This window comes from Sycon ciliatum, chromosome 1 (genome assembly GCF_964019385.1).
Source record: "Sycon ciliatum chromosome 1, ocSycCili1.1, whole genome shotgun sequence".
Classification (NCBI taxonomy): domain Eukaryota; kingdom Metazoa; phylum Porifera; class Calcarea; order Leucosolenida; family Sycettidae; genus Sycon; species Sycon ciliatum.
This window is the reverse complement of record NC_088643.1, coordinates 79,884,236-79,897,453: the sequence shown is the minus strand read 5'-3', so window position 1 is coordinate 79,897,453 and position 13,218 is coordinate 79,884,236. Positions and strand designations below refer to the sequence as shown.

General features: G+C 50.3%; 1 protein-coding gene across 1 annotated transcript; it reads right to left on the bottom strand.

Annotated features, from left to right (window-relative positions):
* Window positions 1–278: 278 nt before the first annotated feature.
* Window positions 279–13,090, bottom strand: LOC135805729 (uncharacterized). The gene is made up of 6 exons (XM_065319815.1): window positions 12,711–13,090; window positions 12,032–12,331; window positions 11,327–11,478; window positions 2,927–3,134; window positions 1,799–1,849; window positions 279–1,301 (listed from the first exon to the last, which is right to left on the bottom strand). Exons 1-6 carry the CDS (start codon window positions 12,760–12,762, stop codon window positions 1,021–1,023), a joined length of 1,044 nt encoding a protein of 347 aa, XP_065175887.1. The 5' UTR covers window positions 12,763–13,090; the 3' UTR covers window positions 279–1,020.
* Between the last annotated feature and the right edge of the window lie 128 nt (window positions 13,091–13,218).

Here is a 13,218-nt window from a genome sequence, read left to right as displayed (position 1 = left end):
CTTTTGTAATGGTAACATAATGCTCGGGATAGCACTCGCTACTGATCTTCAGAAACTTGGGCTGACTCTCGCTCACAATAAGACTGTCGTAATGTTCATCGTTCCCAAGCGATCGCTGGTATCTCCCACAATTTTCATCGTACTGTTGTCCGACATGCTTTACGGCATCTTTATACCGTACAACACCGTATTGATGTCTTTGATGGTACGGTACGGGACAGGTACGGGATAGCGCCAGGCATGCCGATGGCACAAACAAACAAACACGGAAATAAAGCTGTGTGGACCCTGGCTAGCACCAGATGTTACTGAAGTATCGTCTTTTGCATAGCTACGGGAATAAATATACATTTCCACTTATACACAGAACAACAAGGGTGAAGCTAGTTTGTCGCTACTCTGAGTTTCATGCTTACGCAATCTTCAGGCAACATGAGGATGCTATTGGCCATGCCGGTATTTATGCCAGGAGAAATGTTGATGGATTTTGTAGTGCTATGCAAAAGCGCTGTATGGAAAGCTGTGTATGAATGCGGCGACTGTATAGATTTCAGGACTAGCAGCGGTTTCACGGGATTTTCTAAATTTTGCGGACACTACTGGATTCTGCGGAAATCTGCAATCCGCCGAATTCAAGGGGGACAGCATATGCAATTATTTTAACATTACCACTGTCAGCTAGGCTACTAAGTAGCTACATGACGCCATAGAGCCGAATACTCTCAATAACAAATATAAATATAACGAAACAATTCTTTGCGTGAAGTAGGCAAATACCGATAAAATAGTATGCAAGACTTCTATATTCTCTGCCAGGTACGGTCAATAGCAGAAGAGATGTCTTGACATTGTTTTTACAATTACTGATACGAAGCCATAAAACTAGCACACCCACCCTCTCTCTCGCTCTCGAAGAATACTCTAAATTGTGTGCGTGGAGAGAAAAGAAACATGCGGGACGAATAATTCTGATGGAGGAGATGACATGCCACAACACCATGCGAAGCCCAATTTCCTAGTTTACGCATAGTCTCTGTCAATGCTATCGGCAAGGTCCTGAGGAGGGTCTTCCCCCCACCCGGATGCAAGCACCTCTCCATAGTCCGCTACGTCAAGAGACCCACCACGTGTCTTCTCCAGGAATTCACTCAGCAAGGAGTCGTTGACATGCACATAGTGCCAAGCTGCCTTTCCCTTGTCTTTTCCACGGACCAAATAGATGGATGGCCCACGATGAATGCCTCGCTTCCGCTTCAGATGGACCCATGAAAGCCAGGTCTCGTGCTCCTGGTCTGGTTTGTCTAAGTAAGAAAAGCACAGTGATATCAAACCCATGCGAAACAGTGGTCAAAAGTGATACACATATCAATAATTCAGCACAGTCAAGAACGCGATTAACGACTTTGTCCAACAAAGGTTATTCACCAAATGAATAATCATAACGGCACAATTCCCAAGCCCAAAGTGGAATCCCATTTACAGGGGTGGTAAGTGAAATCTACATCAAGATACACTGGTCGCGTTGAAGACCACTTGGCTTGGACATCCTGAGCGCTCTTCCTGGCACACAAACACATCATCAAAATTAGTTAGTCGCTCTGAAAGTATATGTCAGTCCGAATTTCACTCGACGCTAAGCATCTACCAAAATACATAAGCAGCTACCATGGTGCGTAGTAGCCGGTACTAGTAGTTCATTTGCCACCAATTGCGACTCTAGTGCACGCAAACTGCGCACAACTTGTCACCCCGTTTCATCTCAAGGCATAGGAGAATCTATGGTAGAAAAAGGACTTACCCGGTGTCGGTAATGGCTTATCTGGGTCACGAGATTTCTTCACATCATTTTCTGTAGCAAATGCACACGAATTTCGCGAAGTGAGTACGGGTACGTGGCATCAAGTACGAAGCAAACGCACGTAAATACCATGAGCTCTAGAATTATTCCCGTAGCTATGCAAAAGACGTTACTGAAAACCCTTGTTTTTGTGAAGTTTGAATCAGTTTCCACTGTGAGTATGCAGTTGCCAGGGGCATGGTGCATATTCTGAGGTTAAATTTATTTTATTCCCGTAGCTATGCAAAAGACGTTACTTCAGTAACGTGTAACGTCTGGCGCTAGCCAGGGTCCACACAGCTTTAATTCCGTGTTTGTGCCATCGGCATGCCTGGTGCTCTCCCGTACCGTACCATCAAAGACAGCTGGCCACAATATTCAAATAGGGCTTTCAAATGCAAGATCATAACGGGAAGCAACTTGGAAGAATGAGTATGTATGCGAAGTGTATCGGGGGAATGCATGCAGGGCGATAGTGCGGGTTCGAATCCTAGGTTATGTCTTGAAAGAAATAGGAGAATGAATTTTGTTCACATCCCTATGCTTTTTTTGCCAAGGTCATCAAGGTGGTAGACGGTGTTGTATTACCCTCGAATGCAAAGAGAAAGTTTATTTATTTCGCTCAGGGCCCTACGCTATGCTTTTTTGCCTAGCTCATCATGCATGTTGTTCGAACAGATGGAAATATTTTGCAATACAATGATGTAGCCGATCAGTTACTTTTGCCTAACTCATATTCAAACTGATTGAAACGTTTTTGCACTACAATGATGTAGCCAATCAATGGAAAAAAACATTTCCATCAGTTCTAATAACATGCATGATGAGCTAGGCAAAAAAGCATAGCGTAGGGCCCTGAGCTTCCAAGCTCTCTCGTAATTCCAGACAGGCTTATCTGTATAGCTTGTTATGAAATATGGAGCAATTTCCTTTTCTGAAGTCTTCCTATAAAGCACCGCCAGTGTTCTTACTGACTTCAATACTATGTTCTGGGACTGGAAATGTCTGTGGCTTACTAGGGCTGCACTACACAGAAGGTACAGTGCAAGACAATAGGCCGACCTTGCATGCAGCCTGGCTTGTGTATACCTTTCTTAACATCATTCATCCCCAGTGCGACGGCCTTCACTCCTCTCACAACTGCTCGTATTACGCCGGTACTTGCAACACTGCGGTAGTTGTCTGCAAGGGCAGTGCAAAGACGCCGGTGTGCCTCCTGCTCGACCAGTAAGATTAGACGAATCCCATGTTTGTATGGAACACAACGAAGTAAACGGTATTTATCAGTAGCTGAAGCCTGGAGCAAAATAAAGTAGAAAGGAATAAATATGTCAGAAGCTACCGCTTGTAAAGTGCCACATCATGGGACAGCAGTCACAGCACCAGAAATAGCAAGATGGCACATCCTAGGTCAAATTGCAATGGTATTCGGCAGGGGCACAAGGGTACAGTCACACATTCCCAGGGGTTCCGCTTCGGCTGCGAGATTTGCGGCAGAGAAGTTTGTTCTTTCATGCAGAACTAGTTCTGTACGGTCACAGAAACTCAGAGAAAGCTTCTACATTTTGACGTAGCAAGTCGAAATTTAACATCACCCTGGTCACTCAGGTTTTCTGCTAGACCGGATCTGCAGAAGTGTACAATGTGTCATGTAGGTTCTGGGGTTTTCCCAGGAGCAGTAGTTTTGTTTTCCGTAGTTTCCATAGCAGTTTCACTCCTGCCGCTCCTGCGGATCCGCCACTCTCAACTGTGCGTGTGGACTCTAAGAGGTAAGAGGCCACAACCAAATTGTTCAATGCTGTCATCTACAAGTGTTCTTCAGTTTGTTCACAGGAAGCTCGAGACAACGTCTGTCGTTGCTGGGATGACTCATCAGACTTTTCCCGTGTCAACTCCCTCAAACCTTATGAATATTCTGTTAGGGGCTGTTCACAAGATCCAGTATGCATGTAGATAGTAGTGCTGTGGATGACCAACTGCTTAGTATTATGCATATCCAATGATTCATGTTCCCGCCAGATCCCGCTGTTTGGCACGTGTGAGTGCTTGTTTTCCCGCCAGATGCTGCTTTTGGCACGTGTATGTGCCGCGTTTGGGCACCGCACGGAGTAGGTTTGGTTCTGTTGTGTTTTGGTGCTGCCGTACTTTTCTTCAGGGCTTTTTCTTTGTTTCGTTACGTTTTTGATATCGTTCCATCAGGTTGAAGAAACAGAAGATTCCGTTGTCTCCCAAATCGCTCTCTTGGTCTTGTAACCAAATTGGTAGCAGTTCGGATGGTTTTAAGAGATAGTTTTGAGCGATTAGATGGAGAAGTCAGTTTTGTCGGAGCAGTCCGACGGCACGCCTGCGATGGCTGAAGAGTATTCGGTTTCGGGAGGAGCTGCGCCGGGGGAGTTGTCAAAGGACGACCAGGCCGCCAGCTCGGGCCGGGATCGACGGCCAGATACAGGCATTGAGCATGAGGATGACAGGTCCTCCGACGAAGAAACTCCAAGCTACCAAAAGACGGAGCACGACATGAGAATAGTGAAGATCGAAGCTAAAACGGAATTCACCAACTTCCGTCGCGGACTGCTCGTGAGAGTTGCAGCAGGACAGACGATATCCACAGAGGACATGGATCAATTATCCAGACTCCACACGCGAGCAGTGGATGCCACGGGTGATGTTCTGGAAGCGGTTATGTCGAACTGGTCAGATGAGCCCAGTGCATGGAAGGAGCGAACAAAGCTCATCACGGAATTGGAGAAGTTAGAAGTGCAGTTCTCCGCAACCATGGAAGGAGCGATAACCAGTACTTCCCAAGCTCTGCTGGGCCAAGTGCTCCACCAAGGGCAGGACTGGAGTTTTGGCACTACTGCTGGTGGTACTAGTGATGACGTGCAGGACCGGCCAGGGCGTGGATCCAGCAGTGGACTATTTGACTCAAATCCAGTGCACAGTTACAGTGGAAGTCAGTATCCACTTGACCAGCCCAGCTATGAGTGGCTCAGCTCAGGAGGCTCTTCAGGTCCACTTCTTCCATTAGTGCCAAGTGACAGCCTACTGTCAGCCACACCTGGCAATCACCCAAGTGCAAGTACAGGCACGGGTACTGGTAGTGCTAGTGGTGAGCATGATGCAGGTACTGCAGCCACCCCTCCAGTAGCCACTACAGTCAGCAGTAGCACCGGTCTTGGCTCAAGGAGTGCCAGCAGGGCTGTTACAACTCTGCCCCTGCTTGCTTCATCTGCAGTATCTGCTCCGTTATCCAGCGGCACAACCGGAACTGCTGGAAAACCCAGTTCTACGGCCACCACATCTCAAGTTGGGGGGAATGGTGACAAGAAGGCAGTGCATTTCAGCCAGTCAACGAAGCAATCAGCAGCAACCCCGATGACCATGTCCAGCACCCAGTCGCGGGGTACAACACCACCCGGATCATCTATTCACGATCTGAGGCCTACCGCCAGCAGTTTTACGCCAGGCCGTATGGCCGCTGCAACAGCTCCACCAAGGATGTCAGCCGTCCACCCTGGAGTCACTTCCAACCAGCCGTCAGCCGGACACCACAGCATGAATAACCCAGCTGCAGCCTCGCTATCAGCAGCCTCCCGCACCACGCATCAGCCTGCTCCATGGGCCCACATGCAGAGGATTGCCATCCCTGCATTCGAGGGCGAGAAACGGCACTTTCATTCGTGGTGGGCGGCATTCTCATCGTGCGTTGACGTCGCACCTGTCACGGTCGAGTCCAAGATGCTGAGACTCCGGCAGTATCTCAAAGGTGAGCCGCTAAAAGCGATTGACAGCTTTGGCTATTCGGCGGCGGCCTATGAAGCAGCAAAGGCGTTGCTTCAGCGCAAGTATGGTGGCGAGCGGCGTCGGGTGGCAATCCACCTCGAGGAGATTGACAGTATGAGGCAAGTGCGTTATGGCAAGGCAAAAGAGCTGGAACAGTTCGCTGACTTGTTGTCAGTAGCCGTGGTGAACCTCAAGGATGCCGGGAGGAGTGCGGAGCTGGGGGCGGGCACGTTCTACTACATGCTGCTCCGAAAGCTCGATGAGCGAATTGTTGCACGATATCATCGCTGGCGGTACGATCACACATCAGCCGAATCTGTAGAGGGATTGCTAGAGTTCTGCCTACTGGAAGCGGAATTCTTGGTGACTGCGTCAGAGACAATTACTGGGTTTGGTACGAGCGCCAGCAGCAAAACCGACCAATCCCGCGTTATCAGGGACCATCGACAAGACAAGCCGAGGACACTGGTGACTACCAGCCAGCCGACATCTACCTGTACGGTCTGCCACGGTGCACATAAGACATGGCGGTGCCTGACATTCAAGTCGGCGAACCCCAACAAACGGTGGAAAATCGCAAAGGAGAAGAACTTGTGCTTCCGTTGCCTGGAGACAGGGCACAGCAGCAGCGCCTGCTCATGGGGGCAGCCGTGTGGTATCAGCGGGTGCACCAAGGCACACCATCGTCTGTTGCATGGTACACAGACGCCAGCATCTCAGGCCCAGACGTCACCTACAAGGCCATTCAACGTTCAGCCGCACTTTGCTCAGAAGCCAGCAACAAGTGACGCCGGCGCCACTGGAACAACTCTGTCTACATCGCGAGCAGGGAAAGCCGTAGCTATGCGGACCGTGCCAGTTGTCGTGAGAAATGGCGAGACTGAGCTCCGGGTGAATGCGCTTCTCGACGATGCGAGCACTAACTCGTACGTCAGCTCCCATGTGGCCAATGAACTTGGGCTTACTGGCGAAGAGGAGACATTGACGGTCAAAGTCCTGAGCGGACGCACAGAGATCTTCCGAACGACACCAGTCATGGTGGAGCTCAAGAGCGTCGACGGTACATCAGCTACCACACTACAAGCGTACACTGCTGACTCAGTAGTCGGAAGCAGCAGTGCCGTCAATTGGCAACAGAATCGACAGCAATGGCCACACCTCATGGCGGTCCCGTTTCCGAAACTGCAAACCCGCCGGAAGATCGACATTTTGATTGGCCTGGACTGCGCAGAGTTACACACGTCATTGCAGGAGGTCCAAGGCAACCCAGGCGAACCAGTTGCCCGACTCACACCATTGGGTTGGACATGCGTTGGCCCCGTTCACCACACAGCGGAGTCAGATCCCGTCACACTGTTAACGGAAACGGCGCCACAGGATGTCCACGACAGCCTTGCGCAACTGTGGGTCATTGAGGAGTTCAACAAAATGCAGCCACAGCAACCCGTCTTGTCTTCTGAGGAAAGGGAGGCAGTTCGAGCAAGCCAGCAGTCGCTACAGCTGGTCGATGGACACTACGAAGTTGGTATACCGTGGCGTGGGGAGCGTCCCAATCTACCGGACAACTTTCCTGCGGCTGTGAAACGACTACGTAGCACCGAGAGGCGGCTCAGTCAAGACGCAGCGGCAGCCTATGGCAAGATCATCCATGACTATGTCACAAAAGGCTATGTGCGAGAGGTCCTGGAGGAGGAACTGAGTCCTGGTCGGCAATGGTTTCTGCCGCACTTTGCGGTACTGCGACCTGACAAGGAGACAGCGAAGACGCGCATCGTATTTGATGGCTCTGCGAAGTACGACGGCGTATCACTTAACGACATGATGCTGCCAGGCCCAAAGCTACAGCGTCAACTGCCGAGTGTGCTGACGCGCTTTCGCCAAAACCCAGTCGCCATCATCTGCGACATCGCAGAAATGTACCTGAGAGTCGGACTGTCGCCAGAAGATAGGCCGTATCACAGATTCCTGTGGCGAGACTTGGACGGCGCGGTGCCGCCACGGGTTTATGAGTTCCAGCGACTGGTTTTTGGTGCCAATGCATCACCCTTCCTGGCACAATTCGTATCGCAGGAGCACGCAAAAGCCCATGCGTCTCAGTTCCCACTAGCAGCCGAGACCATGTTATCATCAACATACATGGACGACTCCATGGACTCTGCGGCGGACGACGACGAGGGCATCATGATGTACGAACAGTTGATGGAGTGCTGGGCAGGAGCTGGAATGCACGCTCGCAAATGGCTGTCTAACTCCAAAGCCGTCATGGCCAGGGTTCCGAAGGAGGATCGAGCGAGCCAAATTGATCTCGACTGTCCGCAACTGCCAAGCGTCAAGACACTCGGACTGCTGTGGTCTGCGACATCGGACCTCTTCACGTTCAAGCCAACTGCACCAGATGCAAAGAAGGTCACCAAGCGTACATTCCTGAGCGCGATGGCCAGTGTGTTCGATCCGCTGGGTTTTGTGTCACCCTTCATCGCCAACGCGCGAATCCTGCTGCAGGGGGTTGACTGGGATGACCCTCTCCCCGAGGAGCTCCACCGAAGGGCCTTGAGATGGTACGCGGAGCTAGACGAGCTGGCTCAGCTCGAAATTCCACGCTGTTTGCAAGACGTCAACGCAGGAAAACCCGTCAGCAGACAGATCCATGTGTTCGCCGACGCATCGGAAAGCGCCTACGGCGCAGTGAGCTATCTTCGCTGTGAATACCAAGATGGCCATGTATCAACCACGCTCATCGCCAGCAGGTCTCGCGTAGCTCCCATTACAGCCGTGTCAATTCCACGATTGGAGCTGTCTGCTGCCGTAATTGGGACGCAACTAGCTGCCTGGGCGTCGGACGTACTTGGCTTGCCTGTTCGTGATGCTGTCATCTGGACCGACAGTCTAAATGTCCTCCACTGGGTACGGAACCGCGCACGTACCTTCAAGCCATTTGTCGCAACACGAGTCGGAGAGATTCTGGAGCACACTGCACCTGACCAGTGGCGTCACGTGCCGACTAAAGAGAATCCTGCAGATGTGCTTTCCCGCGGCTCGGCAGCGCGTAATCTCATCGAGGACACTTGTTGGTGGTCAGGCCCAGCCTTTCTCCGAGCTGCTGAGTTTGAATGGCCAGGGCAGGGCATCAAGGAGCCGATGTCGACAGCAAGCTTGGAACAGAAGAACACAAGCAAGCCAGAAATCGTCAGTGGCACTCGTAACATCGGTCTTGGGAGCCTCAGAGAATGAGATTCCGTGGAAGCTAGCTCCGGAGAGGTTCTCGAGTCTCAACCGCCTCGTGGGACTTCGCGCGTGGGTGACGCGGTTCGTGCAGAATTGTCGCACACCAGCAGAGCTTCGATGCACTGGTCAACTGTCAGTCGATGAGCTGGACAGCAGCATGGCTAGCATTATCGCAGCTGCGCAGGAAGAGACCTTGGAAGAGTACCGCCTGCTGAAGAAAGACAAGGCCATACCCACCTCCAGCAAGCTGACAAAGCTGCGGCCAATGTTGAACGACGATGGACTTCTGTGTGTTGACGGCCGCCTCAAGAATGCACAGATACTGGATGAGGAATCGAGGTGCCCTGTGATTCTACCACGAGGCCATTGGGTCACGCAGCTCATTGTACAGGAAGCGCACGAGCAGAATCACCACACCGCTGGTGTCAGTCACACGCTAGCTCTCCTGTCGAAGAAATACTGGCTACTTGCGGGTCGTGAGGAGATTAAGGCGTGGGAGAAGAAGTGTGCCCTATGCCACCGTCGCCGTGTGAAGCCGGGAGTTCAGCTAATGGCGCCATTACCAGACGTGCGCGTGTCCCTGCCACTGCGGGCGTTCTCTCGAGTCGCCGTTGACTACGCTGGACCGTTCATGACCAAGCAAGGACGCGGAAGACCTCGACAAAAGAGGTACCTCTGCTTGTTCACATGCCTACAATCACGTGCCGTACACCTTGAGCTGGCTAGTGGTTTGGACGTTGACAGCTTTATGAACGCCTTTCTGCGGATGACGAGCCGCCGGGGTATTCCCCTGCAAGTCATTTCCGACAACAACACTAACTTCGTCGGAGCGGCCAATGAGATGAAGAAGCTGCTTGATGCAATAATGGACGGAGTGGAGCGTCGCGCAACTGACAAAGGGATCAAATGGACGTTCAATCCGCCGGCCGCTCCACACTTTGGAGGTGTTCACGAGGCGTTAGTGAAATCGGCTAAACGAGCCATCTATGCAGTGCTGGCAGGTGCAGAAGTCAATGATGAAGAGCTAGCGACCGCCATGATTGGAGCGGAGGCCTTGCTCAACTCTAGGCCACTCACGTACCAGTCTGCCGACGCCAGGGATCTTCTCCCGCTAACGCCCAACCATTTTCTGTATGGGCACCAGGGCGAGCCGTTTGCACCCAAGGGCACGGATGATGTCCCACACAATCTGCGCCAGCGGTGGAGAGTTGTCCAAACGTTAGTCCTGCAAGTTTGGAAGCGCTGGATGACCGAGATGTTGCCTCTGCTACATCCGCGGATGAAATGGCGGCAACCACAACCAGACTTGGCAGCTAACGACATCGTCCTCGTGGTCGACACCGGAGCGCCCCGAGGTCAGTGGAGACTTGGCCGAGTGGAGGAGGTGTATCCAGGAGCCGACGGGCGCGTGCGAGTCTGCAAAGTCAAAGTTCGCGGCACGTCCCTTGTGCGGCCGGTTACGCAGTTGTGCAAGCTTGTCGCTGAGTGATCGCAGGTGCTGAAAAGTCAGATGGTGGACTTCTGATACATGTGCATGCAGCGAGAAAACTGTACGAGAACTATGTATGACTGTTCTTGTAACCTGAAAGTAATGGACCATGACATATCGGTTTATTCTGGATTCCAACATAACATTACTCTGGTCACTGTTCTCTACAAGTGTAGTGTGCCCAGCAATATGCGGCTGATTCTTGATATAGTCTAGAGCAAATATTCCATATTACTAGGTTCTGGTTTTTTTACCTTTCTGTTTTTAGTTGATTAATCTACGTTTAATCAAGGCAGGGGAGAAATTGTTCACAAGATCCAGTATGCATGTAGATAGTAGTGCTGTGGATGACCAACTGCTTAGTATTATGCATATCCAATGATTCATGTTCCCGCCAGATCCCGCTGTTTGGCACGTGGGAGTGCTTGTTTTCCCGCCAGATGCTGCTTTTGGCACGTGTATGTGCCGCGTTTGGGCACCGCACGGAGTAGGTTTGGTTCTGTTGTGTTTTGGTGCTGCCGTACTTTTCTTCAGGGCTTTTTCTTTGTTTCGTTACGTTTTTGATATCGTTCCATCAGGTTGAAGAAACAGAAGATTCAGTTGTCTCCCAAATCGCTCTCTTGGTCTTGTAACCAGGGGCCATCCGGCATTATCGATAATTTTCACGAAACGAAAAGGTTTAGCTATGACCCTCCCCCCCCCCCCCCCCCCCGAACGAAAAATATATTTACTTGACAGCTAGAATGGATTGATGTTTCAGCTATCAATATTTTTCATAACGAAACTCTCCTCGACCCGCCCACAAACGAAACTTTTTTGTTTTGTGTAAAAGATTGATCTTTCAGGCCAATTCGCTAATATATGCCCTCGTTTATTTTCCCACAATGGGGCAGCCTGTTGTTTTCCACGCCCCTGATCATCTCTAGTTGTATGCGGATGTTGATGTTTATAGGCACTTTAATTATAGTCTGTCAATATTCCTCATCACTTACTGGTGCTTGGCGCTCGTTATACATAGCTCCACCAATGAGCGCCAGTCGTGCCTTTCTGTGCGGAAGAAAGTGAGCCATGGACCTGTCTGAGAGATAGATACAGACTAGCTCAGAGTCGGACCTCCCGAACTCTTCTCTCAAGTTGTCAAGAGCTGAATGCGAGTACGGGTAACACCAAGAAAGACAAAAAAGAAGTGACTGGGAATAATACCAACACCAGTACACAACTACAAACCGTGCGTTAATAATAAAGGTTCATTTCTCCCAAAGCCAATTATGCAATTTTATGTGCAATGTTGTAGGCAACACCCCCAAAACTCAGTTTTTAAATTTCTTTCTCTCTGATCATGTGAGGAAACAGTAGGGTTTGTGCTGCTTACTTCCCTTCCGCTCACTTTCCTACTGGCCCCCCTTAGCATACCGGTCAACTAGTCCCCATGCACAGGCTTTGGTAAGTAGAGAAACTTACATGTAGCGTGTGATGCAAACACAAACAAAAAAACCAAAACAAAGCCGGTGATGTGGTAGGCATCCAGTAGCGTTTTATCAAGAACAATGAAATGAAACAAAGTACAAGCAAGTTTGTCTTAGGATGTTTCAACTCAGGGCTATCCCTATTCTTGTCAATGATTGTACCACCCTTACCATCACCTGATCATCTTTCAGGTCAGTCAATAATTAAGGTTACATTCTACATGGACTCACCCTCTACTGCATTGTTCTGTTCGCCAAATTCTGCACCGATTATGCCGATTTTCCGAAGGCTTTCGCATGGCTGCGGTAGTAGAAACTTGTAGAGCTGGTGCTCTGCTCTTGCCGGGATGCTAATTTCCAGTGAATCGTTGCCCTCTAGAAGATCCCATATCACAACGTCAATCGGTGATATCATCAGGGCAGCTGCGATTTCCTCTGCCAGCATATTCCATGTCAAATCATCTGCATCTGTTCGCAGGCGTCGGAGGTCTTCCAACAAGTCTTGCTTGAGAAACAATGTTACAATATGTCCTGTGGGCAGTGAGAAGCCAGAATTGAGAGTTCATTATGTAGCCCAGTTGACATGTTTTGGCGAAAATACGCATTACGCCGCGTGTTCTACCAGACTTGGCTTGGTCATAGTTGCCCAGGAAGTGCCGGCAACCCAGCGAATCCCTCTGGGAAAAGTGTATGAGCAACATTCTTGGCAATTGCCAATAGGATATCACTGCCATCTTCAACTGTCACATTGTCATATCGAAGTCCAGGTCACTACCCTAGCATGCCATGTGTCAGGACATTACGTGCACTGGATTTTACAATGTAGACAGTGACAGTAGTGGTCAAGGAACACATGGCGCGTCCGACTGTAATGTTTATTGCTGAGCTCCTGCATTGCAACAATACGTACCTGGATCATCCTTTCGCCGTCTATTCACATATGCCGGGCTTTCCTCGGCCATTTTCAAGAATAGAGAGCTCGTGCCCTATACTTACTTGCCAGCTAGCTATAGCGGCTATTGTTCGGGTCAAAACGAGTAAAATAGACAACAAGAGGCAGACAGGCAGAGCTGCAGGAAATCTCCAGTGGTAGCATACACTAGCGGTACAACAAAGCCAGAGCAGTCAGCGAAAGGTTAGCTACTGGATGTACGTGCAAACACACTACATTGTACAAACTACAAGACAGAAGAACTAGAGAGGGAAAGGACTCTGACTTTCCAAAGAAATAAGACTGAGCCATTGAAACAACGGACAAAAAGACACACAATCTCGCCACATCTACCATTGTCTACAGTCAGTGCCTTTGTAGCACGAGCTGACAATCACACAACAAACAACACGTGCCCCATGTAACTAATACTTGTTACCCCCATGGCCCATGCCCTGTACTGGCACTGGCAGTAGCCACAGTCATG

What these genes read in the sequence shown, in the direction of transcription:
- LOC135805729 (XM_065319815.1), bottom strand. Translation starts at nt 12,762, where the DNA reads ATGGCCGAGGAAAGCCCGGCATATGTGAATAGACGGCGAAAGGATGAT. An exon ending in ACAGAACAATGCAGTAGAGG is followed by an intron (nt 11,479 to 12,031) that starts GTGAGTCCATGT and finishes ACTCGCATTCAG; the next exon opens with CTCTTGACAACTTGAGAGAA. An exon ending in GATGAATGATGTTAAGAAAG is followed by an intron (nt 1,850 to 2,926) that starts GTATACACAAGC and finishes CATTTGCTACAG; the next exon opens with AAAATGATGTGAAGAAATCT.